We start from the raw sequence: 27,668 nt of genomic DNA, 5'->3' as shown, positions 1-27,668 counted from the left end.
TTTTTCAACTTTTAAAAAAAATTTCTCAGTGGTTCTTGAAAGACACAGTCTCTTTCAACACCAGTAAGAACATACTGTGAATTCTTTTTCTTTTTTAAGCAATAATTTCTTGCAAAAACAAAAAAAAAGTACCTCTGATCAAGAGACGTTAAATCATTTATTAAAACAAAATCCCTTATCAATGAAGAAGGTGAGGATGGAGAGACAAGTACATATACTGGACAGGGTATTTGTTAAAGGAACATGTTTACAGGGATACATCTTCATGTTCATGTTTACTTATAGTCAAAACACAATAATAACATAATTTAGATTAAAAATAGATTTTTAAGTAAAAAGAAAGTGAAATATTTGTTCACATAATACTTCGAAGTGTTTCAAATCCAATTATGGGACGAGAGTAAAAACTGCAGTGTATGAATTATTAATTTTCAAAATCAAACTTAAAATAGGTTCACTCGGGCTTCCCTGGTGGCGCAGTGGTTGAGAGTCTGCCTACCGATGCAGGGGACATGGGTTCATGCCCCGGTCTGGGAAGATCCCACATGCCGCGGAGCGACTAGGCCCGTGAGCCACGGCCACTGAGCCTGCGCGTCCGGAGCCTGTGCTCCACAACGGGAGAGGCCACAACAGTGAGAGGCCCGCGTACCGCAAAAAAAATAAATAAATAAAAATAAAAATAAATAAATAAATAAAATAAAATAAAATAAATAAATAAAAATTGGTTCACTCAAATGTCTTGGTGAATATGGAAAACAATAATTCCATCCAATAGAACTCTTTACAAATACTTTGAGTAAAGTCCATTTCAGTAAACTATTCATAACTAAATGATGTAGAATTTAAATCACAAAATCAGGTTATAAAGGACCTGAGAAGACAGCTAATTTACTCTCCAATGTAGAAACAGGCCTACAGTAAAAGCATGAATAAAAACATTGTTTTTCAAAACTGCTTGAAGTTTGGACTTGCATTTTCCCTTCCAAAGAAAGAAAAGAACACAATTACTTTAGTTAGCTTTCTATATTGAAACTTGAAATAAGCCTGTTATAACACAGTGTTTTCATACCTTCTTCCTTATTCTTAGCTCATATACATATACACACACAGAACATTTTTAAGGTAAACTTTTGTGATTTCCCTTCTTAAATGTCCTCTGAAAATACTAGTAAGCAAAAAGAAATTAAGCTGTAAGAATCATTAAGTCAAAAGAGTTACTATTACTCTACTATATGATATATAATAAAGAATTTATTTATCTGGAGATTTCCAGTTATCTTGAATTGCTGACATGAAGTACTTTATCTAACAATTATTATAAAGAAAAACAAACAATTATTTGAGGAAACTAAGTAAGCTTCTGTCCCTAATATTTTACATTTTAAAGATTTAAACACTAACTTAACATAGTCATCTAACAACCTACATTAAAAGGGCTCAATTTTGTAGTGTTTCCATTCTAGAAAACACAAAAGGAACAAACCCAATTAGCATGAAATATCAAGATGTTATTGAGCTAAAGTACTTGGTCCACAAAAATTATTCTCAGGAAATTCAACAAATGATAAATAAAACATAGGTTATTGCAAAAGGGGAGGGGGTATCAACTGCACTGCAAAGTGGTTTGGATACAACATGCATCCAACCATGTAACTGGTTCTTTTTATATATAACCCTATTACTGTGAGCTACGTAATGCAGTAAATACTGAAAAGACAGTTACTTTATAGCTAACCATTTAAAAATTGTTTTAATATTAATATATTCTTTCAACATTTTGACATCAATCCCTAAGTACATAAAATTCACAAGCATTCAAGAATGTCTATTCTGCAGAAGATCACAATCCTTTTCTAGGGTAGTTGAACTTCCAGCCATCATATCCACTCATTTAACACCTACTTTCAACAGAAGTTATAAAAATAACACTAAAAGCAGTTATTTCAGTATCTGAAAGCACAGGGATTAGATTTCACTTATCTGGTTGTAAGAAGGTAGGATTTTGTTTGCTTGGTTCGTTTCTGATCAATACCCATACATATCTGATGGCATATCACCCCTCCTATTCTAATTACACATCAGTTTGTAAAAGTGTGTTCAGTGTCTCTTCTCTCTTCTAATGCTTTATAATTTAGTTTCTCTTTCAATTACAATTAAGAGTTCAAAGCATTTTTTCTTAGTCTTCATGTCTCATTTTCATAGATGAAAATAAAAGTTGGGGATGGGGAGTGTGTTCTCATTTGAAAATATACAAAAGGACAATCAAACGCTTAGGTACCCCATTACAAAGAAGTTTAAATTTCCTCTTTGACAGCCAAGGACACTAAGAGGGACTCCATATTCAGCAATATGATCAGTGTAGACACTGCAAATTTGTTAAGTTAAATTTGAGATTCCTAAAAACTAAAGACAACATGTGTTAAGTACAATACAGCCATGTCTACAAAAATAAAAATCTAATCTTCCTCCTGGTTTTAACTTACTAGTCTACCTCCCTATAAAGCTATATCTCCAAAATAAATTAAATTGGTTTGTGATTACCTTTACTATCCCACAGCATGCTTATGCTATAGTTATTTACAAATTATTAATCAATAGCCTACTCCAATCTCTCTTTCCCATCTTGCTCTCTCTCTTTTTTTAATGTCTGTCATTTGCCTGTGGTTGTATTTCAACATCATACCAACAAATAACATCTGAAAGGGTTAACATGAACCCTCTGCCAGTCAGTAGAATGTAGGTCTAAGACCACTTTCAATGTAACAGCTTCCTACTGTAGTTTACAGACTTTTACAGAAGTTTAATAAGGGGCTCAATTCTCAAGACAATGCAATGAGAGCTTTGCATCTGTATGAAAACTGTTGACTATTAATTTCAAACACACTTAAAAACAAAGTTTGGCTTTCTTCTAGTCTTCAGAGGAAAAATGCTATGTGAATCTATATACATTTTTCTGCCACCTCCAGTCCTGAGGCAAATTTCTCCAAAGATTCTCTCTCTATAATGTGTGGATTATAATACAAACATGCCTATTCAAGAGAAAACCAAGGAAAAATTTTTAACAATTAATAAAATAACAGACATTTTTTCCTTGGTGGTCCTCATTTTGAGCAGGTGTATTACAAATGACATCAATTAATTGAGAATCTAACTTATACCAAGCATTGTATTTTACATGCATAATCTATAAACCTTAAAAAAAAAAAACCCTGCTGGGTTGGTATAAATGTCCCTACCGCACTGGTGAGCAAAGACACCAAGAAAGGCTAAAGATCAGAGAACTAACAAAAAGGGAACAGAACTCGGTTACTTTTCTATAGCAATAAAAATATTCTATACTATTGTGTACAAATCTTTGCATAAGTTATTTCCTCTACTTTGAATATGTTTCTAATTACCTTTTTTAGTTAATTAATACTAGCCTTGACTAAATACGACATCTCTGAAATCCCTACAGGAATCATTTTCTCACATTTCTCCATTTTCAACATGGCACGGCTTTTTCACTCCCAGTTATATTAGTGGATATTCTTCTCTATTCCCTTAATGCCCTTTTCATATGTATATAACATAAAATATCACATAGAATTATTATTATTATTATTTTTTTTTTTTTTGCGGTACACGGGCCTCTCACTGCTGCGGCCTCTCCCGTTGCGGAGCACAGGCTCCGGACGCGCAGGCTCAGAGGCCATGGCTCACGGGCCCAGCCACTTCACGGCATGTGGGATCCTCCCGGACCGGGGCACGAACCCATGTCCCCTGCATTAGCAGGCAGACTCGCAACCACCACGCCACCAGGGAAGCCTGACACATAGAATTATTTACCTGTTGCTTCCCCCCACTAAATTCATAATACTGCTTGACGACAAGAACAAGTACTTTCATCTTTTTATTCTTAGCACAGAGGATAGTGCTTACAACTTAATAAATGTTGAAGAATAGAAGGCAACTGAATGGAACTTATTTTTGCTAGCTACATATTCATGGCTGATTTGTTTTTAACTTTATACAGCTCACTATATACAGATAAAAAATTCCCAAATAAAGAAAGAGAACAAAAATAGATATGGAAAAGCAATGTTCTCCAAGATGTCTAAGAACCTACACAATACTGTGCTAGACTATGTTGAAAACAGACACTTTTGCTTTCCATAAATCCAGCATAAGAAGCTAGATTTGGATATGAAACATGAATCTGAGATATTTTAAGAAGTCCTGAATGTACCTGAGATACGAGACATCCTTGTAGAAAAGTAACATTGCTCTAAGTCTTCAAAATGAGCAGTGAGTCGTTTTCGTCTTGATGCTAATGTGCTGTTATACCAGGGCTGTTTCTTTGTCTAAGGTGATAACAAGAAAAGACACTTGTAACTCAGAACAAATCATACTATTTCTCTGCACAGAATATCCAAATGCTTGAATATTTAATTTCAAAAGTTCACATTAAAATACTTACAAATAGCAAAATCCCATAGTTCTTAGACCATATTTCGAATTCTTATTTTAAAGGGAAAATAGGTCAATTTTATGAGAATAAAATGAGAAGCTTCTTTCAACTCTCCAAATTAAATGAAGATAGAATCTATTATAAGGGCTATTCTAAAAAGTATAATTTTGAGAATTTAACTTTAATATGCATCAATTGTTAGAAAACAATTACCAAAAGAAAACTAATTACTGCTTCATCATCCCTATATTGCAACCTATACCTTGTGAATAACAGGAAGACTGCTTGGCTGTACAGAATAGGTATTTAAATTAACACTGATTATTAGGTTAAGGGGTAGTTAATATGTATAGTTTGACATATACATTAGAAGACCCAAATAACTAAATCACACACACACACATATATATATATATATATATATACACACACACACACACTTAGAGAACAACAACAAATCTGAAATATACTGGCATATAAATCTTATTTAAAAAGTTTATAATCCTAAATATATAATACTACCAACACCATGTTAATTAAAAGGGTATGAAAACCCTTCCACAAATGGTTACTATTATGCTTGTGGCACATTAACAGATAAAGAGATAAGACACAAAATGAGATCCTGAGATGACACAAGTTCACCAATAAGAATACCAGAACTGCAAATGTATTAAGTAAGAAATATTAAGTTACTACAATGAACAAAAAACACTTATCTAAAGTGAACTCCTGCTAAAAGTAAATGGTAACTAAGATATATTTTAAAGCTGCGCTTGGATCAAAAGAAAAAAAGGACTATTTTCCAAAAGATAAACAACCGAACAGTAAGCTGAACTCAGAGAGGTAACAGTAAACAAAATATAAGAGTGTAGAAAAGGGGAAACAAGGGGACAATCTGATTTGAGGACAAATACCTACGAAAGAACAAGTATTAGATTTGGAGAATAAAAAGAGAATTTCCAAAGTGGAAGACAAATCTGCAAAAATTACTCAAAATGAAGGAATAAAGTCAAGAAGAAAGAAAAATTTGTAAGACAAGAAAAGAGACATAGGAGACAGAATAATAAGGTTTATTCCAGAAAAAGATGTCAGAATAATAATAGTGAAGGTGATCCAGGACCTTGGAAAAAGAATGGAGACAATGATCGAAAAGATGTAAGAAATGTTTAACAAAATCCTAGAAGAATTAAAGAACAAACAAACAGATATGAACAATACAATAATTGAAATGAAAAATACGCTAGAAGGAATCAATAGCAGAATAACTGAGGCAGAAGAACGGATAAGTGACCTGGAAGACAGAATGGTGGAATTCACTGTTGCAGACCAGAATTAAAAAAATGAATGAAAAGAAATGAAGACAACCTAAGAGACCTCTGGGACAACATTAAACGCAAAGACATTCGCATTATAGGGGTCCCAGAAGGAGAAGAGAGAGAGAAAGAACCCGAGAAAATATTTGAAGAGATTAGAGTCAAAAACTTCCTTAACGTGGGAAACGAAATAAACACCCAAGTCCAGGAAGCACAGAGCATCCCAGGCAGGATAAACTCAAGGAGAAACACACCAAGACACATAGTAATCAAACTGGAAAAAAATAAAGACAAAGAAAAATTACTGAAAGCAGCAAGGGAAAAACAACAAATAACATACAAGGAAACTCCCGTAAGGTAAACAGCTGATTTGCCAGCAGAAACTCTACAAGCCAGAAGGAAGTGGCATGATATACTTAAAGTGATGAAAGGGAAGAAGCTACAACCAAGATTACTCTACCCGGCAAGGATCTCATTCAGATTTGAGGGAGAAATCAAAAGCTTTACAGATAAGCAAAAGCTAAGAGAATTCACCACCACCAAACCAGCTCTACAACAAACGTTAAAGGAACTTCTCTAGGTGGGAAACACAAGAGAAGAAAAGGACCTACAAAAACAAAACACAAAACAATTAAGAAAATGGTAATAGGAACATACATATCAATAATTACCTTAAACGTGAATGGATTAAATGCTCCAACAAAAAGACACAGGCTTGCTGAATGGATACAAAAACAAGACCCATATGTATGCTGTCCACAAGAGACCCACTTCAGACCTAGGGACACATACAGACTGAAAGTGAGGGGATGGAAAAAGATATTCCATGCAAATGGAAATCCAAAGAAAGCTGGAGTAGCAAGACTCATATCAGATAAAATAGACTTTAAAATAAAGAACGTTACAAGACACAAGGAAGGACACTACATAATGATCAAGGGATCAATCTAAGAAGATATAACAATTATAAATATATATGCACCCAACATAGGAGCACCTCCATACAAAAAGCAACTGCTAACAGCTATAAAAGAGGAAATCGACAAACACATATTATCTCACACGAGTCAGAATGGCCATCATCAAAAAATCTAGAACCACTAAATGCCGGAGAGGGTCTGGAGAAAAGGGAACACTCTTGCACTGCTGGTGGGAATGTGAATTGATACAGCCACTATGGAGAACAGTATGGAGGTTCCTTAGAAAACTACAAATAGAACTACCATATGACCCAGCAATCCCACTACTGGGCATATACGCTGAGAAAACCATAATTAAAAAGGAGTCACGTACCAAAATGTTCATTGCAGCTCTATTTACAATAGCCTGGAGATGGAAACAACCTAAGTGTCCATCATCAGATGAATGGATAAAGAAGATGTGGCACATATATACAATGGAATATTACTTAGCCATAAAAAGAAACAAAATTGAGCTATTTGTAATGGGGTGGATAGACCTAGAGTCTGTCATACAGAGTGAAGTAAGTCAGAAAGAGAAAGACAAATACCGTATGCTAACACATATATATGGAATTAAGAAAAAAAAATGTCATGAAGAACCTAGGGGTAAAACAGGAATAAAGACACAGACCTACTAGAGAATGGACTTGAGGATATGGGGAGGGGGAAGGGTAAGCTGTGACAAAGCAAGAGAGAGGCATGGACATATATACACTACCAAACGTAAGGTAGATAGCTAGTGGGAAGGAGCCGCATAGCACAGGGAGATCAGCTCCGTGTTTTGTGACCGCCTGGAGGGGTGGGATAGGGAGGGTGGGAGGGAGGGAGACGCAAGAGGGAAGAGATATGGGAATATACGTATAACTGATTCACTTTGTTATAAAGCAGAAACTAACACACCACTGTAAAACAATTATACTCCAATAAAGATGTAAAAAAAATAATAATAATAAGAGTGGGGGACTTTAACACCTCACTTACACCAAATGACAGATCATCCAAACAGAAAATTAATAACAAAACACAAGCTTTAAATGACACAACAGACCACACAGATTTAATTGATATTTAATATTTAATAATATAGATATTTAATTGATTTCTTTCCATCCAAAAACAGCAGATTACACTTTCTTCTAAAGTGTACACAGAACATTCACCAGGATAGAACACATCTTGGGTCACAAATCAAGCTCAGTAAATTTGAGAAAATTGAAATCATATCAAGTATCTTTTCTGACCACAATGCTACGAGATTAGAAATCAATTACAGGGTAAAAAACGTAAAAAACACAAACACATAGAGGCTCAACAATATGTTACTAAATAACCAAGAGATCAGTGAAGAAATCAAAGAGGAAATCAAAAAACACCTAGAGACAAATGACAATGAAAACACGACAATCCAAAACCTATGGGATGCAGCAAAAGCAGTTCTAAGAGGGAAGTTTATAGCAATACAAGCCAACCTCAAGAAACAAGAAAAATCACAAATAAACTAACCTTACACCTAAAGGAACTACAGAAAGAAGAATAATCAAAACCCAAGGTTGGCAGAAGGAAAGAAATCATAAAGATCAGAGCAGAAATAAAGGAAATAGAAACAAGGAAAACAAGAGCAAAGATCAATAAAACTAAAAGCTGGTTCTTTGAGAAGATAAAAAAAATTGATAAACCATTAGCCAGACTCTTCAAGAAAGAGGGAGAGGACTCAAATCCATAAAATTAGAAATGAAAAAAGGAGAAGTTACACCAGACACTGCAGAAATGCAAAGCATCCTAAGAGACTATTACAGGCAACTCTATGCCCATAAAATGGACAACCTGGAAGAAATGGACAAATTCTTAGAAAGGTATAACCTTCTAAGACTGAACCAGGAAGAAATAGAAAATATGAACAGACCAATCACAAGTAATCAAATTGACACTGAGATTAAAAATCTTCCAAGAAACAAAAGTCGAGGACCAGATGGCTTCACAGGGGAATTCTATCAAATATTTAGAGAAGAGCTAACACCCATCCTTCTCAAACTCTTCCAAAAAAATGCAGAGGAAGGAACACTCCCAAACTCATTCTATGAGGCCACCATCACCCTGACACCAAAATCAGACAAAGATACTACAAAAACAGAAAATTACAGACCAATATCACTGATGAATATAGATGCAAAAACCCTCAACAAATACTAGCAAAGAGAATACAACAACACATTAAAAGGCTCATACGCCATAATCAAGTGGGATTTATCCCAGGGATGCAAGGATTCTTCAATATACGCAAATCAACCAATGTGATAAACCATATTAACAAACTGAAAAAGAAAAACCACATGATCATCTCAATAGATGCAGAAAAAGCTTTTGACAAAATTCAACACCCATTTATGATAAAAAAAAAAACCCTCCAGAAAGTGGGAAAAGAGGGAACCTACCTGAACATAATAAAGGCCATATAAAATAAACCCACAGCAAACATCATTTTCAATGGTGAAAAACTGAAAGCATTTCCTGTAAGATCAGAAACAAGACAAGGATGTCCACTCTCACCACTATTATTCAACATAGTTTTGGAAGACCTATCCACAGCAATCAGAGAAGAAACAAATAAAAGGAATACAAATTGGAAAAGAAAAGGTAAAACTGTCACTGTTTGCAAATAACATGATACTATACATAGAGAATCCTAAATATGCTAGCAGAAAACTACTAGAGCTAATCAATGAATCTGGTAATGTTGCAGGATACAAAATTAATGCACAGAAATCTCTTGCATTCCTATACACTAATGATGAAAAATCTGAAAGAGAAATTAAGGGAACACTCCCATTTACCACTGCAACAAAAAGAATAAAATACCTAGGGATAAACCTACCTAGGGAGATAAAAGATCTGTATGCAGAAAACTATAAGACACTGATGAAAGAAATTAAATATGACACAAACACATGGAGAGATATACCATGTTCTTGGATTGGAAGAATCAATATTGTGAAAGTGACTATATTACCTAAAGCAATCTACAGATTCAATGCAATCCCTATCAAATCACCAATGGCATTTTTTACAGAACTTAAAATTTGTATGAAGATTTGTATGAAGACACAAAATTTGTATGAAGACACAAAAGATCTGTATGAAGACACAAAAGACCCCAAATAGCCAAAGCGGTCCTGAGGGAAAAAAACGGAGCTGGAGGAATCAGACTCACTGACTTCAGACTATACTACAAAGCTACAGTAATCAAGACAATAGGATACTGGCACAAACACAGAAATATAGATCAATGGAACAGGATAGAAAGCCCAGAGATAAACCCATGCACCTATGGTCACCTAATCCATGACAAACGAGGCAAGGATATACAATGGAGAAAAGACAGTCTCTTCAATAAGTGGTGCTGGGAAAACTGGACAGCTACATGGAACAGAATGAAATTAGAACACTCCCTAACACCATACACAAAAATAAACTCAAAATGGATTCGAGACCTAAATGTAAGACCAGACACTATAAAACTCTTAGAGGAAAACATAGGAAGAACACTGTTTGTCATAAATCACAGCACGATCTTTTTTGATCCACCTCCGACAGTAATGGAAATAAAAACGAATTAAACAAATGGGACCTAATGAAACTTAAAAGCTTTTGCAAAGCAAAGGAAACTATAAACAAGATGAGAAAACAACCCTCAGAATGGGAGAAAATATTTGCAAACGAATTAATGGACAAAGGATTAATCTCCAAAATATATAAACAGCTCATGCAGCTCAATATTAAAAAAACAAACAACCCAATCCAAAAATGGGCAGAAGACCTAAATAGACATTTCTCCAAGGAAGACATACAGATCGTCAAGAAGCACATGAAAAGCTGCTCAACATCACTAACTGTTAGAGAAATGCAAATCAAAACTACAATGAGGTATCACCTCACACCAGTTAGAATGGGCATCATCAGAAAATCTACAAACAACAAATGCTGGAGAGGGTGTGGAGAAAAGGGAACCCTCTTGCACTGTTGCAAGGTGGGAATGTAAACTGATACAGCCACTATGGAGAACAGTATGGAGTTTCCTTAAAAAACTAAAAATAGAATAACCATATGATCCAGCAATCCCACTACTAGGCATATACTCAGAGAAAACCATAATTCAAAAAGACACACGCACCCCAATGTTCATTGCAGCACTATTTACAATAGCCAGGTCATGGAAGCAACCTAAATGCCCATCAACAGACAAATGGATAAAGAAGATGTGGTACATATATACAATGGGATATTACTCAGCCATAAAAAGGAACGAAATTGGGTCATTTATAGAGACATGGATGGATCCAGAGACTGTCATACGGAGTAAAGTAAGTCAGAAAGAGAAAAACAAATATCGTATACTAACACATATATGTGGAACCTAAAAAGTGGTACGGATGGACCGGTTTGCAGGGCAGAAATTGAGACACAGATGAGGAGAACAAACGTATGGATACCAAGTGGGAAAGTGGCGGGGGTGGGCAGTGGGGGGGTGATGAACTGGGGGCTTGGGATTGACATATATACACTAATATGTATAAAATGGATAACTAATGAGAACCTGCTGTATAAAAAAATAAATTAAATTAAATCCAAAAAAAAAGAAACGTTAAAAAAAAAAAAAGAATAATAAGGTTTAAAATATGGGCCCCCAGAGACCCAGAAAAGAGTAACAGACTGAAGAAGACATATCTGAAGAGTTGGTGCTGACAATTTTCCAGAACTGAAAACATACATGAATACAGACATAGAAATTATTCCTACCAAGAAGGATAATTAAAAACAAATCCACAAGGCATCTCTGGTGGTACAGTGGCGAAGAATGTGTCTGCCAATGCAGAGGACACGGGTTCGAGCCCTGGTCCGGGAAGATCCCACATTCCAGAGAGCAACTAAGCCCCTGCGCCACAACTACTGAGCCTGCGCTCTAGAGTCCACAGCCATAACAACTGAGCCCACGTGCCACATCTACTGAAGCTTGCACGCCTAGAGCCCATGCTCCACAACGAGAAGCCACCACGATGAGAAGCCTGCGCACTGCAACGAAGAGTAGCACCTGCTCGCCACCAACTAGAGAAAGCCCGCGCTCAGCAACAAAGATCCAACGCAGCCAAAAATAAATAAAAGTAAGTTAATTAAAAAAAAAAGAAATCTGCAATTAGACACACTAAAGCAAAAGTATATTTTTTTACAAAACAGAAAGATTTTAAAATGAGACAAACAGAAAAGTTAATTCACCTAACAGGAACAATTAAACAAGCAAAATACTTCTCAAAAGCAATAAGAGAAGTTAGAACAAAGTAAACTTTGGTTATCCTTAAAAGTTGAAATAAAATAACCCCAACCTAAAATTCAGATTCCAACAAAACTGTCCTGCAACAACACGAGCAAAATATTTTTTCATGTAAATGAAAACAAGGATTATCACCAATAAGCTACTTCTTAAAAAATTTCTGAAACCATGTAATTGAAAAGTTCAACAACACAAACCAGAAGGTCTGAGACACAAAATGAAAGAGAAGTAAGGAAACTAGTAACCAAGTAAGTGATTTTAAATATTGTTTACATACATTAATTATAATATCTAATTTATGGGGTTCAAGAATAAGACAATAAATACACTGAAAACCAGCATACACATCAGAAGAGAGGGCCCAGATACTTTTACATGAAAATTCTACCAAATATTCAAGGAAGACATAACATCAATTGTACACAAACTATTTCAGAAAACACTTCCCAATTTGTCTTCTGAGACCAGCATAGCTGTAATACCCAAACCCAGCGAGGACACTGGGGAAGGGAAGGAAAGAAGAAGGGGAATAAGGGCCTTCATGAAAACAAGCACCCACAACAAAATAACAGCAAATCAATTTCAACAACATGTAAAAAGAATAACTCATCATGACTAAATGGAGTTCAGTCCAAGAATGCAGGGTTGTTTTCATATTAGAAAATCAATCAACGCAATTCATCAAGTGGGCAGAATAAAGGAGATATCCATATAAAAATTTCTGCCTGGTTTGCAGGGCAGAAATTGAGATACAGATGTAGAGAAAAAACATATGGACACCAAGGGGGAAAGCAGCGGGGGTTGTGATGAATTGGGAGATTGTGATTGACATGTATACACTGATGTGTATAAAATGGATGACTAATAAGAACCTGCTGTATAAATAAATAAATTAAATTAAAAAAAATTTTCAAGAGATGCATAAAAAGCATCTGACAAAATTCAACACCTATACATGTTAAAATTTCTCAACAAATTAGGAACAGAAGGAAACTTCCTCAACTTGATAAAGGGCATCTACCAAAATGTAGAGCTAACATGTAAGTTGAAGTATAAGGGGGAAAGGGGAGGGAAAAAGAAGAAAAAGAAGAGAAGGGAGATGTGGCGAGAGGAGAGGAGGGGAGGGAAGAAGGAGAGGAGAAGGAGGGAAGAAGGAGAGGAGAAGGGGGGAAGAGGTGAGGGGAAACAGAAAAGAACACACAAAGATTAGAAAAGGTAAAAATATCTTCTTGCTGATCATATGATTTTACATAGAAATTCCTGAGAATCTACAAAACTACTAGAATTAATAAATTTAGAAAGAAAATTAATAAATTTAGCAAGCTAATAAGAATATATGGCTAATGTACAAAAATCAATTCTACGTTTATATATTCACAACAAAGTAGAAAATAAAAATTTTAAAATAATTGTATCAATAATAGCATCAAAAAGAATTAGAAATTTAATGAAAGCATGGAAGACCTCTATATTACAAACACAAACACTGCCAGGAGAAATTTTTAAAGGACCAAAATAGATGGAAAGATATACCATATTCATGGACTGGAAAGCTCAATAATTGTTCGTGTGTTACCATTATGGTAACTGGGTAAAGGGTACAGGGGCTCTCTCTGGTTTGTTGTCTTTTTTAATGCTTTTTGTTTTGTTTTGGCCGTACCACACAGTTTGTGCAATCTTAGTTCCCCAACCAGGGATGGATTGAACCCAGGCTGCCAGTAGTGGAAGCATGGAGTCCTAACCACTGGACCACCAGGGAATTTTCATGGGCTCTCTCTATATTAATTTTTACAACTGCATATGAATCTACAGTTATCTCAAAATTTAAAAATTTATTTTTACAACTCTAAAGAAACTTAGGAATAAACTTATGAAGAAATAAATAAAACCTAGACTCAACTTAATATCATAAATATATCAATTCCTCGTAAGGTAATTTATAAGTTAAAGGCAGTTGTAATAAAGATACCAAGAAGCTTTTTTATGCAGCTAGAGAAACTGATACTAAAGTTGATGTGAGGGCTTCTCTGGTGGCGCAGTGGTTAAGAATCCGCCTGCCAATGAAGGGGACACGGGTTCAAGCTCTGGTCTGGGAAGATCTCACATGCCGCGGAGCAACTAAGCCCGTGCACCACAACTACTGAGCCTGCACTCTAGAGCCCGCGAGCCACAACTACTTAGCCTGCAAGCCACAACTACTGAAGCCTGAGCACCTAGAGCCCGTGCTCCGCAACAAGAGAAACCACCGTGATGAGAAGCCCACGCACCACAATGAAGAGTAGCCCCGCTCTCTGCAACCAGAGAAAGCCCATGTGCAACAATGAAGACCCAACACAGCCAAAAATAAAATAAATTAAATAAATTTAAAAAAATAATAAAGTTCATGTGAAAAAACAAACAGGAAAGAATATTCTGTAAAACACTGAAAAAGAAGTGCTGGGGGGTTGGAGGAATTAGTTCTATCAGACATTAAAACATACCATAAAGAGGTGATAGTGAAAAGGGAAACAACATCAGCAGATAGAAGAGAAAGACCAGAAATAAATCCATTTTACACACAGAATTTTTGATATGAGAAAGGCTGCATATCACAACTCTCGATCAAAGATAGATTTTTAAAAAGTGGGCTGGGACAACTGACTAGACATTTGGATAAAGATAAAATTAGATCCACACCTCAAAACATACACAACAATAAACTCCAAACAGAACAGGAATCTAAATGTAAAAAATGAAACGAGACAAGTATTTTAAGAAAACATGGGTAAATTTCTCTATATTCTAGTTACAGGTAGACATTTTGAACTATGACTCAAAACCCAGAGGTAACAAAAGATTGGTAACTTTAAATAATAATTTAAAAATTTTGAACAGTTTCAAAGAAAAACAGAAGAAAATATAGGCAACATTTATCACAGATAAAGGGCTAATATTCTTAATATACCGTCAAATCTTAAAAATTGAACAAAACAGATCAAAAACTTTATAGAAAAAATAGGCCAGGGCTTCCCTGGTGGTGCAGTGGTTGAAGAGTCCGCCTGCCGATGCAGAAGACACAGGTTCGTTCCCCGGTCTGGGAAGATCCCACATGCCGCAGAGCGGCTAGGCCCGTGAGCCACGGCCGCTGAGCCTGCACGTCCGGAGCCTGTGCTCCGCAATGGGAGAGGCCACAACAGTGAGAGGCCCACGTACCGCAAAAAAAAAAAAAAGGCCAGAAATATGAATACATAATCCACTAATAAGTATATTAATATACAAGTAATCATATGATGGTTGTTCAGCTTCATTCATAATTACAGAAACATAAAACTATTCTGAGATGTATTTCTCACCTGAAAGATTGGCAAAGATTTTAAAGTAAAACTCATTCTTTTAGAGAGCCTCTGAGAAAGACTGTAGGAAAACAGGCACATTCATATATTGCTGGGGAAAATGCAAATTGGTACAATTCTTTGGGGGAAGAGGATGATTTGGCAATATCAATCTCTGTCTTTCTCTCCATCCGTCCGTCCGTCCATCCATCCATCTATCCATTCATCCATCTACATCTTTGACCCAGAAACCCCATGTCTAGGAATTTACACTTAAGATACATTGTCCAACAATATGAAAATACATATGCACAAGTTAATCACTGCAGCACTACTTGTATTTACAAGATAATGTAAACTACCTGTCTTTATGTAACTAATTGATTAAATAATCCTATGCAGCTATAAAAACAATGAGGAAGAGTTCTATGAACTTCTGTGGATTTGTTTTCATGATACATTGTTAAAATAAAAAAGCAAAGTGCAGAAGAGAATCACTAGGAAAGCTACCCTTTGTGTAAGAAAAAAGAAATGAGAGAATATGAATATGTATCATGAAAACCTGACTAATAAAACTGGTTACCAACAGGGGGTAAGAAACAATGTAGTGGGAAAAGATAAAGGATATGGGAATTGGAAGAAGGGCTAGACGGGTGGTATTTATTGAGTATGACTATTTGTACAGCTCTGACTTTTAGAATCAGGTTAATATTTCATATATTCAAAAAAGTCTGTATGTCATAAAAATGGGGGGTGGTGGAACACAAACAGAAGCAAATGAATTTAACTGTATTTCAAAGAAATATAACAGTTTATACTGATGAAAATTAACAATCAAAACAAAGTAAACTTTGAACACACTATATTTTCACACTATATTCTCTCAGACTAAAGACAAAAAGAAATTTAAATATCACTAGTTAGTAGATTTGTTTTCTTAGTAATTTCCATACTAGTTTATATATATATTTTTTCTAAGACTATGACAATAAGTAAAATTTATTTTGATAATGAGAGCTAGGTTTCTGTCAGAAAAGAGAAATAGAGATATAGAAAGGGTACAATGTAAAGCTACAACGAACCCTGTGATAGTGAACTGCAATGAGAGCTCATCAGTATGAACTCATAGCTTTTATGACAGATGCAGAAACACAGACATGTTATTTACATATATGATTACATAAATATTATGTTCATAAACTGAATAGCATAGATTAATCTCAGCTAGTCTGTATTGCCCACATGGTTATCTCCAGAACAGCTGACTCTTACCTACATTACAAAATGTTGTGGGTTTTTTTAACAATTCTTTTTTTTTTAATTTATTTATTTTTGGCTGCATTGGGTCTTTCGTTGCTACATGCAGGCTTTCTCTAGTTGCGGCGAGTGGGGGCTACTCTTCGTTGCGGCGCACAGACTTCTCATTGCGGTGGCTTCTCTTGTTGCAGAGCACGGGCCCTAGGAGCGTGGGCTTCAGCAGTTGCAGCACGCAGGCTCAGTAGTTGTGGCTCATGGGCTCTGGAACACAGGCTCAGTAGTTGTGGCGCACGGGCTTAGTTGCTCCGTGGCATGTGGGATCTTCCTGGACCAGGGCTCGAACCCGTGTCCCCTGCATTGGCAGGTGGATTCTTAACCACTGCGCCACCAGGGAAGCCCACAAAATGTACTAAATGAAGATAAATGATATTCCATAACCATGGGCCTGTGAGTTGTTTGGGAGCAGACTGTATCAGTCTGTCAGCATTGTTTAGTAATAATAAGTGAATTTATGATTCACCTGATTTCAGTGGAGCCTGTAACTTAATGGCTGGTCACATAACTAGAATGCACTGCCCATGTGACTAGGTTAAAATAAGAGATCCGACCTCAAGCCAAATTTGAATTTCCCATTACTAAGGTGCTTGAGATGCAAGCTAGCAATTGTTCTGAACCTGGAAACAAAGCAATTCCTCTGTGACTCGGTGGTAGAAGGACAAAGAAGACTGTGCCTGAAGTCTTCATATCCCTTTCAATGAGTACCCTTCTTCTGCTTGGCTGTACTATATCCATTGCCTATAATGATGTTCCAGAAGTATAAACTGCTTGATTCCTGTGAGTCCTTTCATCAAACACTTAAGGTGAATAATATATAATTAATGGATACATATTATAATATGTTACATATACAGATATACATATTTCCTAGCTCTGTCCACCGAGAAGACCTACAAGCAATGATGCCCTAAGTGCAATGAGCACACTTAAAACCCAGATCTTGCGCTTCCCTGGTGGCGCAGTGGTTGAGAGTCTGCCTGCCAATGCAAGGGACACGGGTTCGTGCCCCGGTCCAGGAAGATCCTACATGCCGCGGAGCGCCTAGGCCCGTGAGCCATGGCCACTGAGCCTGTGCGTCCAGAGCCTGTGCTCCGCAACAGGAGAGGCCACAACAGTGAGAGGCCCGCGTATCGAAAAAAGAAAAAAAAGAAAACAGGGCTTCTTGGATACACGGCTGATTCCAGGACTGGGGTAAGGTAAGTACAAGATGATGCTGGTATATCTTGTTGTCTAAGAATGTAATAAGTCACTTAAAGAATGATAAGAACATGAAAATCAGCTTGAAGGAGTTCCAACTAGACAAACAGGGAACAACTTCAGTTTCAAAATGATTAACAGAAAAAATTAAAATTCCATGATTCCATAACCATATAAACAAACAAAGAGGGAGGGAGGGAAAGATCCTCCCTTTCAGTAGAAATGCTAACGAATAAATGTGGAAGTATTACTCAGCTATTTAAAAAAATGAAATAATGCCATTTGCAGCAACATGGATGGGCTTACAGATTATCACATTAAGTCAAGTTAGACAGAGGAAGCTTATACTGTATGATATCACTTAAATGTAGCATCTAAAAAAATGATACAAATGAACTTATTTACAAAACAGAAATAGACTCACAGACATAGAAAGCAAACTTATGGTTACCAGAGGGGATAGTACAAGAGTGGGGGTGGATAAACTAGGAGTTTAGGATTAACATATACACACTACTCTATATAAAATAGGTAAATGACAAGGATCTACTGTATAGCACAGGGAACTATACTCAATATCTTATAATAACCTATAATGGAAAAGAATCTGAAAAAGTGCACATATATATATGTGACTCACTTTGCTGTATACTTGAAACTAACACAACACTGTAAACTAACTATACTTCAATAAAAAAGTTTAAAAAATAAATGTGGAAGAAAAAACGAATTAAAAATTATCATTTGGGCAAAACACATTAATAATTATTTCAAGTAAGATTTATTAATAGATGCTCAAATGGGAGAAAATGGTAAATTTACAGAGGACAAATCTGGCAGGCACTACCTTAATCAAGTGATCAGAGTTAACATCACCAGTACTGAGCAAACTCATATCATATGGCTCGAGATATGACAAACTAACAAAGGATACCACATCGGTTCTGTAGTATTCCTGATAAAGATGGATAATCTGAATCTAGTTATAAGGAAATATCACACAAACTCATATTAAGGAACGTTCTACAAAATTAATAACTTATTCAAAAACGTCAACATCACGCACAACTAAGGAACTATAACAATTTAGAGGAGACTGAAGAAACATGACAACTAAAGGTAACCAGCGATTCCGGATTCATATTGGAAAAGGAAAATTTTTTTCTTTTGCTATAAAAGGATATTAGTGGCAAAACTGCTAAAATTTAAGTATATTATCTCAAATAATAATATTGCATTAACATTAAATTTCCTGATTTTACTAACTGTACTAAGCTTATATAAAAATTCTAAAGCAAAATGAACAGGCAATTATAAAACTTCAGTGGTATAAAAAAATTGTTTCTGGCTTCACCTACATTATATTGTTAACATTTTTTTCAGTTCAATTACAACTATAAACATTATTTTTAAGAGTAGTAAAATAATATACCCAATAGCTGTACCATAGTTTCTATAGCTATTCTACTATGATTGGGCATATTTATTTTTCTAGAATTTTTGCTTTTATAAATAATACTGGTATATAATCTTTACATAGTACTTTGAATCATTTCTTATAAAAAATTCCTATGTTTATCACTACCAAATCACACATTTTTAGCATTTCTCATATGTATATATCGCCAAATAGTCTTCCTGTAAGACAACCAACTCTCTCCCCCCTCCCCTTTTCCCTCTCTCTCAGTCCCCCATCCCATCCTCAACACTACATGTACATGCACACAGTAAGCAAGAAGATTTCCCATTTTGAAACATCCTTAGCCACTATTAGGTGACTTCTTTGGTACCTTCCACTACTTCATATTGTGCTTTTATTATTTAGAAAGTTGAGTATTATTTCATATATGAGCTGACCATCTGAATTTGCCTTTTTCCCCCATGTTCTTTATCTTTTTTAAAAAAATATTTTTGGAGCCTTCATCAAAAGAATGAAATTGGTTTAAGAAACTTTTTTCATTTTGAAGCAATGTGAAGCAACTGACAAAACCTTTCCCAGTTTGGGTTTAAAAGCTTGTTTATGGTGCTTTCTTATATACAGCCCTCTTTTTTTCTACAGTTCTATTATTATTTAAATCATTATTTAGCTGATCTGGACTCTTACAGTAACAGATAAAACAGAAAGCTAAATTTCCTTCAAATGTTTCCTGGCTAACACTGCATAATTTACTTAATCTTCGCTTTTGACTCCCTCTTGCGAGAGCACTGGAATCACAACTAACTGTTGAACAATCATCGACAAGAAGACACTGGAACTCACCAAAAAACATACCCCACATCCAAAGACAAAGGAGAAGCCACAATGAGATGCTAGGAGGGGTGCAATCACAATAAAATCAAACCCCATAACTGCTGGGTGGGTGACTCACAAACTGGAGAACACTTATACCACAGAAGTCTACCCACTGGAGTGAAGGTTCTGAGCCCCATGTCAGGCTTCCCAACCTGGAGACCCAGAAACGGGAGGAGGAATTCCTAGAGAATCAGACTTTGAAGGCTAGCGGGATTTGTTTGCAGGACTTCGACAGGACTGGGGCAAACAAGAGATTCCACTCTTGGAGGGCACACACAAAGTAGTGTGCACATCGGGACCCAAGGGAAGGAGTAATGACTGCATACGAAACTGAATAGACCTACCTGCTGGTGTTGGAGGGTCTCCTGCAGAGGCGGGGGGTGGATGTGCCTCACCAGGAGGACAAGGACACTGGCAGCAGAAGTGCTGGGAAGTACTCCTTGGCGTGAGCCCTCCCAGAGTCACGATTAGCCCCACTAAAGAGTGTGGGTAGGCTCCAGTGTTGGGTCACCTCAGGCCAAACAACCAACAGGGAGGGAACCCAGTCCGACTCATCAGCAGACAAGTGGATTAAATTTTCACTGAGCTCTGCCCACCAGAGAAACAGCCGGCTCTACCCACCACCAGTCCCTCACATCAGGAAACTTGCTCAAGCATCTTAGATAGCTTCATCCACCAAAGGGCAGACAGCAGAAGCAAGAAGAATGACAATCCTGCAGCCTGTGGAACTAACAACACATTCAGAGAAAGACAGATGAGATGAAAAGTCAGAGGGCTATGTACCAGATGAAGGAAAAAGATAAAACCCCAGAAAAACAACTAAATGAACTGGAGATAGGCAACCTTCCAGAAAAATAGTTCAGAATAATGATACTGAAGATGATCCAGGACCTCGGAAAAAGAATGAAGGCAAAGATTGAGAAGATGAAAGAAATGGTTAACAAAGACCTAGAAGAATTAAAGAACAAACAAACAAACATGAACAATAACCGAAATGAAAACTACACTAGAAGGAATCAATAGCACAATAACTGAGGTAGAAAAATGGAAAAGTGACCTGGAAGACAGAATGGTGGAACTCACTGCCATGGAACAGAATAAAGAAAAAAGAATGAAAAGAAATGAAGACAGCTGAAGAGACCTCTGGGAGAACATTAAACACAACAACATTTGCATTATAGTGGTCCCAAAAGAAGAAGAGAGAGAGAAAGAACCTGAGAAAATATTTGAAGAGATCATAGTTGAAAACTTCCCTAACATGGGAAAGGAAATAGCCACCCAAGTCCAGGAAGTGCAGAGAGTCCCATACAGGATAAACCCACAGAGAAACACACGGAGACACATAGTAATCAAATTGACAAAAATTAAAGACAAAGAAAAATTACTGAAAGCAGCAAGGGAAAACCAACAACCAACATACAAGGGAACTCCAATAAGGTTAACAGCTGATTTCTCAGCAGAAACTCTACAAGCCAGAAGGGAATGGCATGACATATTTAAAGATATGAAAGGGAAGAACATACAACCAAGATTACTCTACCCGGCAAGGATCTCATTCAGATTCCACAGACAAATCAAAAGCTTTACATATAAGCAAAAGCTAAGAGAATTCACCACCACCAAATCAGCTCTACAACACATGCTAAAGGAACTTTTCTAAGTGGGAAACACAAGAGAAGAAAAGGACCTACAAAAACAACACACAAAAAAGTTAAGAAAATGGTAATAAGAACGTACATATCAATAATTACCTTAAATGTGAATGGATTAAAAGTTCCAACCAAAAGACACAGGCTTGCTGAATGGATACAAAAACAAGACCCATATATATGCTGTCTACAAGAAACTCACTTCAGACCTAGGGACACATACAGGCTGAAAGTGAGGGGATGGAAAAAGATATTCCATGCGAATGGAAATCAAAAAAAAGCTGAAGTAGCAATACTCATATCAGATAAAATAGACTTTAAAATAAAGAACGTTACAAGACACAAGGAAGGACACTACATAATGATCAAGGGATCAATCTAAACAGAAGATATAACAATTATAAATATATATGCACCCAGCATAGGAGCACCTCAATACATAAGGCAACTGCTAAGAGCTCCAGAAGAGGAAATAGACAGTAACACAATAATAGTGGGGGACTTTAACACCTCACACCAAACGACAGATCATCCAAACAGAAAATTAATAAGGAAACACAAGCTTTAAATAACACAACAGACCAGATAGATTTAACTGATATTTATAGGACATTCCATCCAAAAACAGCAGATTACACATTCTTCTTAAGTGCGCATGGGACATTCTCCAGGACAGATCACATCAAATGAAGCCTCAGTAAATATAAGAAAACTGAAATAATACGAAGCATCTTTCCTGACCACAACAATGTGAAATTAGAAATCAATTACAGGAGAAAAACATAAAAAACAAAAACACATGGAGGCTAAACAATACTTTACCAAATAACCAAGAGATCACTGAAGAAATCAAAGAGGAAATCAGAAAATACCTAGAGACAAATGACAATGAAACAGGCCAATCCAAAACCTATGGGATGCAGCAAAAGCAGTTCTAAGAAGGAAGTTTATAGCAATACAAGCCGATCTCAAGAAACAAGAAGTCTCAAATAAACAATCTAACCTTACACCTAAAGGAACTAGAGAAAGAACAAACAAAACACAACGTTAGTAGAAGGAAAGAAATCATAAAGATCAGAGCAGAAATAAATGAAATAGAAACAAAGAAAACAATAGCAAAGATCAATAGAAGTAAAACCTGGTTCTTTGAGAAGATAAAAAAAATTGATAAACCATTAGCCAGACTCATCAAGAAAAAGAGGGGGAGGACTCAAATCAATAAAATTAGAAATGTAAAAGGAGACGTTACAACAGACACTGCAGAAATACAAAGCATCCTAAGAGACTACTACAAGCAACTCTATGGCAATAAAATGGACAACCTGAAAGAAATGGACAAATTCTTAGAAAGGTATAAGCTTCCAAGACTGAACCAGGAAGAAATAGAAAATATGAACAGACAAATCACAAGTAATCAAATTGAAACTGTGATTAAATATCTTCCAACAAACAAAAGTCCAGGACCAGATGGCTTCACAGGTGAAATCTATCAAACATTTAGAGAAGAGCTAATACCCATCCTTCTCAAACTCTTCCAAAAAACTGCAGAGGAAGGAACACTCCCAAACTCATTCTATGAGGCCACCATCACCCTGATTTCAAAATCAAAGATACTACAAAAAAAGAAAATTACACACTAATATCACTCATGAATGTAGATGCAAAAATCCTCAACAAAATACAAGCAAACAGAATCCAACAACACATTAAAAGGATCATACACCATGATCAAGTGGGATTTATCCCAGGGATGCAAGGATTCTTCAATATATGCAAATCGATCAATGTGATACACCACATTAACAATTAAGGAATAAATACCATATGATCATCTCAATAGATGCAGAAAAAGCTTTTCACAAAATTCAACACCCATTTATGAACAAAACTCTTCAGAAAGTGGGCACAGAGGGAACCTACCTCAACAAAATAAAGGCCATATATGAAAAACCCACAGCAAACATCATTCTCAATGGTGAAAAACTGAAAGCATTTTCCTTTAAGATCAGGAACAAGACAAGGATGTCCACTCTCACCACTGTTATTCAACGTAGTTTTGGAAGTCCTAGCCATGGCAATTAGAGAAGAAAAAGAAATAAAAGGAATACAAATTGGAAAAGAAAAAGTAAAACTGTCACTGCTTGCAGACGACATGATACTAAACATAGAGAATCCTAAAGATGCCACCAGAAAACTACTAGAGCTAATCAATGAATTTGGTAAAGTTGCAGGATACAAAATTAATGCACAGAAATCTCTACCATTCCTATACACTAATGATGAAAGATCAGAAATAGAAATTAAGGAAACACTCCCATTTACCATTGGAACTAAAAGAATAAAATACCTAGGAATAAATCTACCTAGGGAGACAAAAGACCTGTATGCAGAAAACTATAAGACAGTGATGAAAGAAATTAAAGATGATACAAACAGATGGAGAGATATACCATGTTCTTGGATTGGAAGAATCACTATTGTGAAAATGACTATACTACCTAATCTACAGATTCAATGCAATCCCTATCAAATTACCAATGGCATTTTTTACAGAACTAGAACAAAAAAATCTTAAAATTTGTATGGAGACACAAAAGACCCCGAATAGCCAAAGCGGTCTTGAGGGAAAAAAACGGAGCTAGAGGAATCAGACTCGCTGACTTCAGACTATACTACAAAGCTACAGTAATCAAGACAATACGGTATTGGCACAAACTCAGAAATATAGATCAATGGAACAGGATAGAAAGCCCAGAGATAAACCCATGCACCTATGGTCACCTAATCCATGACAAACGAGGCAAGGATATACAATGGAGAAAAGACAGTCTCTTCAAAAAGTGGTGCTGGGAAAACTGGACAGCTACATGGAATAGAATGAAATTAGAACACTCCCTAACACCATACACAAAAATAAACTCAAAATGGATTCGAGACCTAAATGTAAGACCAGACACTATAAAACTCTTAGAGGAAAACATAGGAAGAACACTCCGACATAAATCACAGAAAGATCTTTTTTGATCCACCTCCTAGAGTAATGGAAATAAAAACAAAATTAAATAAATGGGACCTAATGAAACTTACAAGCTTTTGCAAAGCAAACTATAAACAAGATGCGAAGACAACCCTCAGAATGGGAGAAAATATTTGCAAATGAATCAACAAAGGATTAATCTCCAAAATATATAAACAGCTCATGCAGCTCAATATTAAAAAAACAAACAACCCAATCCAAAAATGGGCAGAAGACCAAAATAGACATTTCTCCAAAGAAGACATACAGATGGCCAAGAAGCACATGAAAAGCTGCTCAACATCACTAATTGTTAGAGAAATGCAAATCAAAACTACAATGAGGTATCACCTCACACTAGTTAGAATGAGCATCATCAGAAAATGTACAAACAACAAATGCTGGAGAGGGTGTGGAGAAAAGGGAACCCTCTTGCACTGTTGCAAGGTGGGATGTAAACTGATACAGCCACTATGGAGAACAGTACGGAGGTTCCTTAGAAAACTAAAAATAGAATTACCATATGATCCAGCAATCCCACTACTGGGCATACATCCAGAGAAAACCATAATTCAAAAAGACACATGCATCCCAATGTTCATTGCAGCACTATTTACAACAGCCAGGACATGGAAGCAACCTAAATGCCCATTGACAGACAAATGGATAAAGAAGATGTAGTATATATATACAATGGAATATTACTCAGCCATAAAAAGGAACGAAATTGGGTCATTTGTTGAGATGTGGATGGATCTAGAGACTGTCATACAGAGTGAAGTAAGTCAGAAGGAGAAAAAAAATCATATATTAATGCATATTAGTGGAAACTAGAAAAATGGTACAGATGAACTGGTTTGCAGGGCAGAAATAGATACACAGATGAGGAGAACAAACGTATGGATACCAAGGTGGGAACGTGCCAGGGGGGGTGGGTGGGTGGTGGTGGTGGGATGAAGTGGGAGATTGCAATTGACATATATACACTAACATGTATAATGGATAAAATGGATAACTAGTGAGAACCTGCTCTATAAAAAAATAAACTAAAATTCAAGAAAAAAGTCTTCCCTTTCACCACTGATCTGCATATCCACCTTCACCATAGGGTAAACTCTTCATTACCTTCCTGTTAGATTTTACATTTTTTATTGTGCCCGTTTTGTTACAGCAGTCTTAGAATACATTATAATAACTTAATGGGTAAATGCCCTTGTAATTATTATACCTCCGCAGCATTCATTCTATAAATAACCATTAAAGTCAATTGGTCACACTCTCTACTGACCTTTAAAAAATATTGAGGATTTTTAACTGGAATCACATTAAGTTATGGTTATTGATCTATTCAAAATGTTTAACAATTGCTTTAACCTATTTTAATATTTTTTATTTTCCTTGAAATTTATACATTTTATTAAGACTGCTATTTTTACTAATATGCATCAGCACTAAGTTATTTTAATCTACTCAATATTATAATAGCCAATTTCAATTATATATTGTAACATACAGGATCTTTTTTATTTCTCTCTACATTTGCCGCCTTAAGTTTTTCCCAGTGTCTTGAGTTCAATGCCTAGTTCATTTATTTTTATTTGCATCTAAAAATGAATTCATTTAATGATACAATTTTTTAGGAAAATTCTGACCAAAATTTCATAAATTTTGATATATAGTATTTTCACTAGCATTATTTTCTGAATTGTTTTGTAGCAACGTCTGTATACTCTTTGACACAAAGGTATTAAGAGAAGTATTTAGTTTTCTCTCTTCCAGATTGTCTAAGTAGTTATTTATTTGAGGTTCTGATTCAGAGAATGTAGATGGTACAATTTATTGTTTCAGAATCAATCCAGTTTTCTAAATGCTCTAAGATTACTATAAATAATGTATATCCCTTGATGCAAAGTATAAAGTGAGACAAGTACCTATTAAACCAAGTTTGACTCATCTCAAACAAAGAAAAAATCCCATGTCTTTATAATGACATAAGAAAATCATGCACCAAAGTGGCCTCTGTCATGGTTCTTACCTCATTTCTATTTTTCTCCTCCTTCCTCATTCCTCTCCAGTCATACTGGACTTCTGGACTGTGTCTGGCATTCTTGTACCTTAAGGTTCATGTACTTATTTTCACTCAGCCTAGATCTTCCCGGAGATATTCACATAGCTTGCTCCCTCACCTCCTCTTTGTTCAAAGGTGATCTATTCTTATTACTATTAGTATCACTCCAACTAGACTGTAAGTTTGGCTACAACATAAATTTTTGTCTGTTTTGTTTTTGTTCAATAACCAGAGCCTATAATAGTGTCTGGTAAATAGGAGGTATTCAAAAAAACTTTTGGTTGAATAAATTAATATTTAAAAGCACCTGCCCTGAAGCCATAATGCCTGAGTTAAAATCTCTGCTATATTACCTTGGGCAACCTCCTCAACTTCTCTTTGCCCTAGTTTCCTCCTCAATAAAATAGAAAATAATAGTAATAGTACTTATCTCATAGGGAAATTCTAAGAATTAAAGTAGTTAATACATGTAAAGTACATTGAGCAATATCCATGAATAGTAAATGCAAAATAAATGTTACCTAAATACTTTTGTTTCTACTTCAATTACTTCTTGAATTATACAGTAGGCCCTCCATATCCGCACGTTCTGCATCTACAAATTCAATCAAATGCAGACAAAAAAAATCCACACGCCACCCTCCCCCCCAAAAAGAAGAAGAAATTCCAGGAAGTTCCAAAAAGCAAAACGAATTTGCAGCTGCACTGACAACTATTTACACAGTATTCACATTGTATTTAAAACTTTTTATATAGCATTTACATTATA

At 35.8% G+C, this 27,668-nt stretch overlaps 1 protein-coding gene across 8 annotated transcripts in view; it reads right to left on the bottom strand.

Moving 5' to 3' along the window:
* COP1 (COP1 E3 ubiquitin ligase) overlaps positions 1–27,668 on the bottom strand; it is a 278,313-nt gene that overhangs the window by 147,089 nt on the left and 103,556 nt on the right. For all 8 annotated transcript variants that reach the window (XM_070043911.1, XM_060296028.2, XM_030875399.3 and 5 more), the window contains one exon: positions 4,229–4,343. In XM_070043911.1, the coding sequence (XP_069900012.1) occupies positions 4,229–4,343 (115 nt within the window). The remainder of the gene's footprint in view (positions 1–4,228; positions 4,344–27,668) is intronic.

This window comes from Globicephala melas, chromosome 1, assembly GCF_963455315.2.
Source record: "Globicephala melas chromosome 1, mGloMel1.2, whole genome shotgun sequence".
Lineage (NCBI taxonomy): Eukaryota > Metazoa > Chordata > Mammalia > Artiodactyla > Delphinidae > Globicephala > Globicephala melas.
Note: the sequence above shows the minus strand (reverse complement) of the source record. Positions and strands in the feature narration are given on the sequence as shown.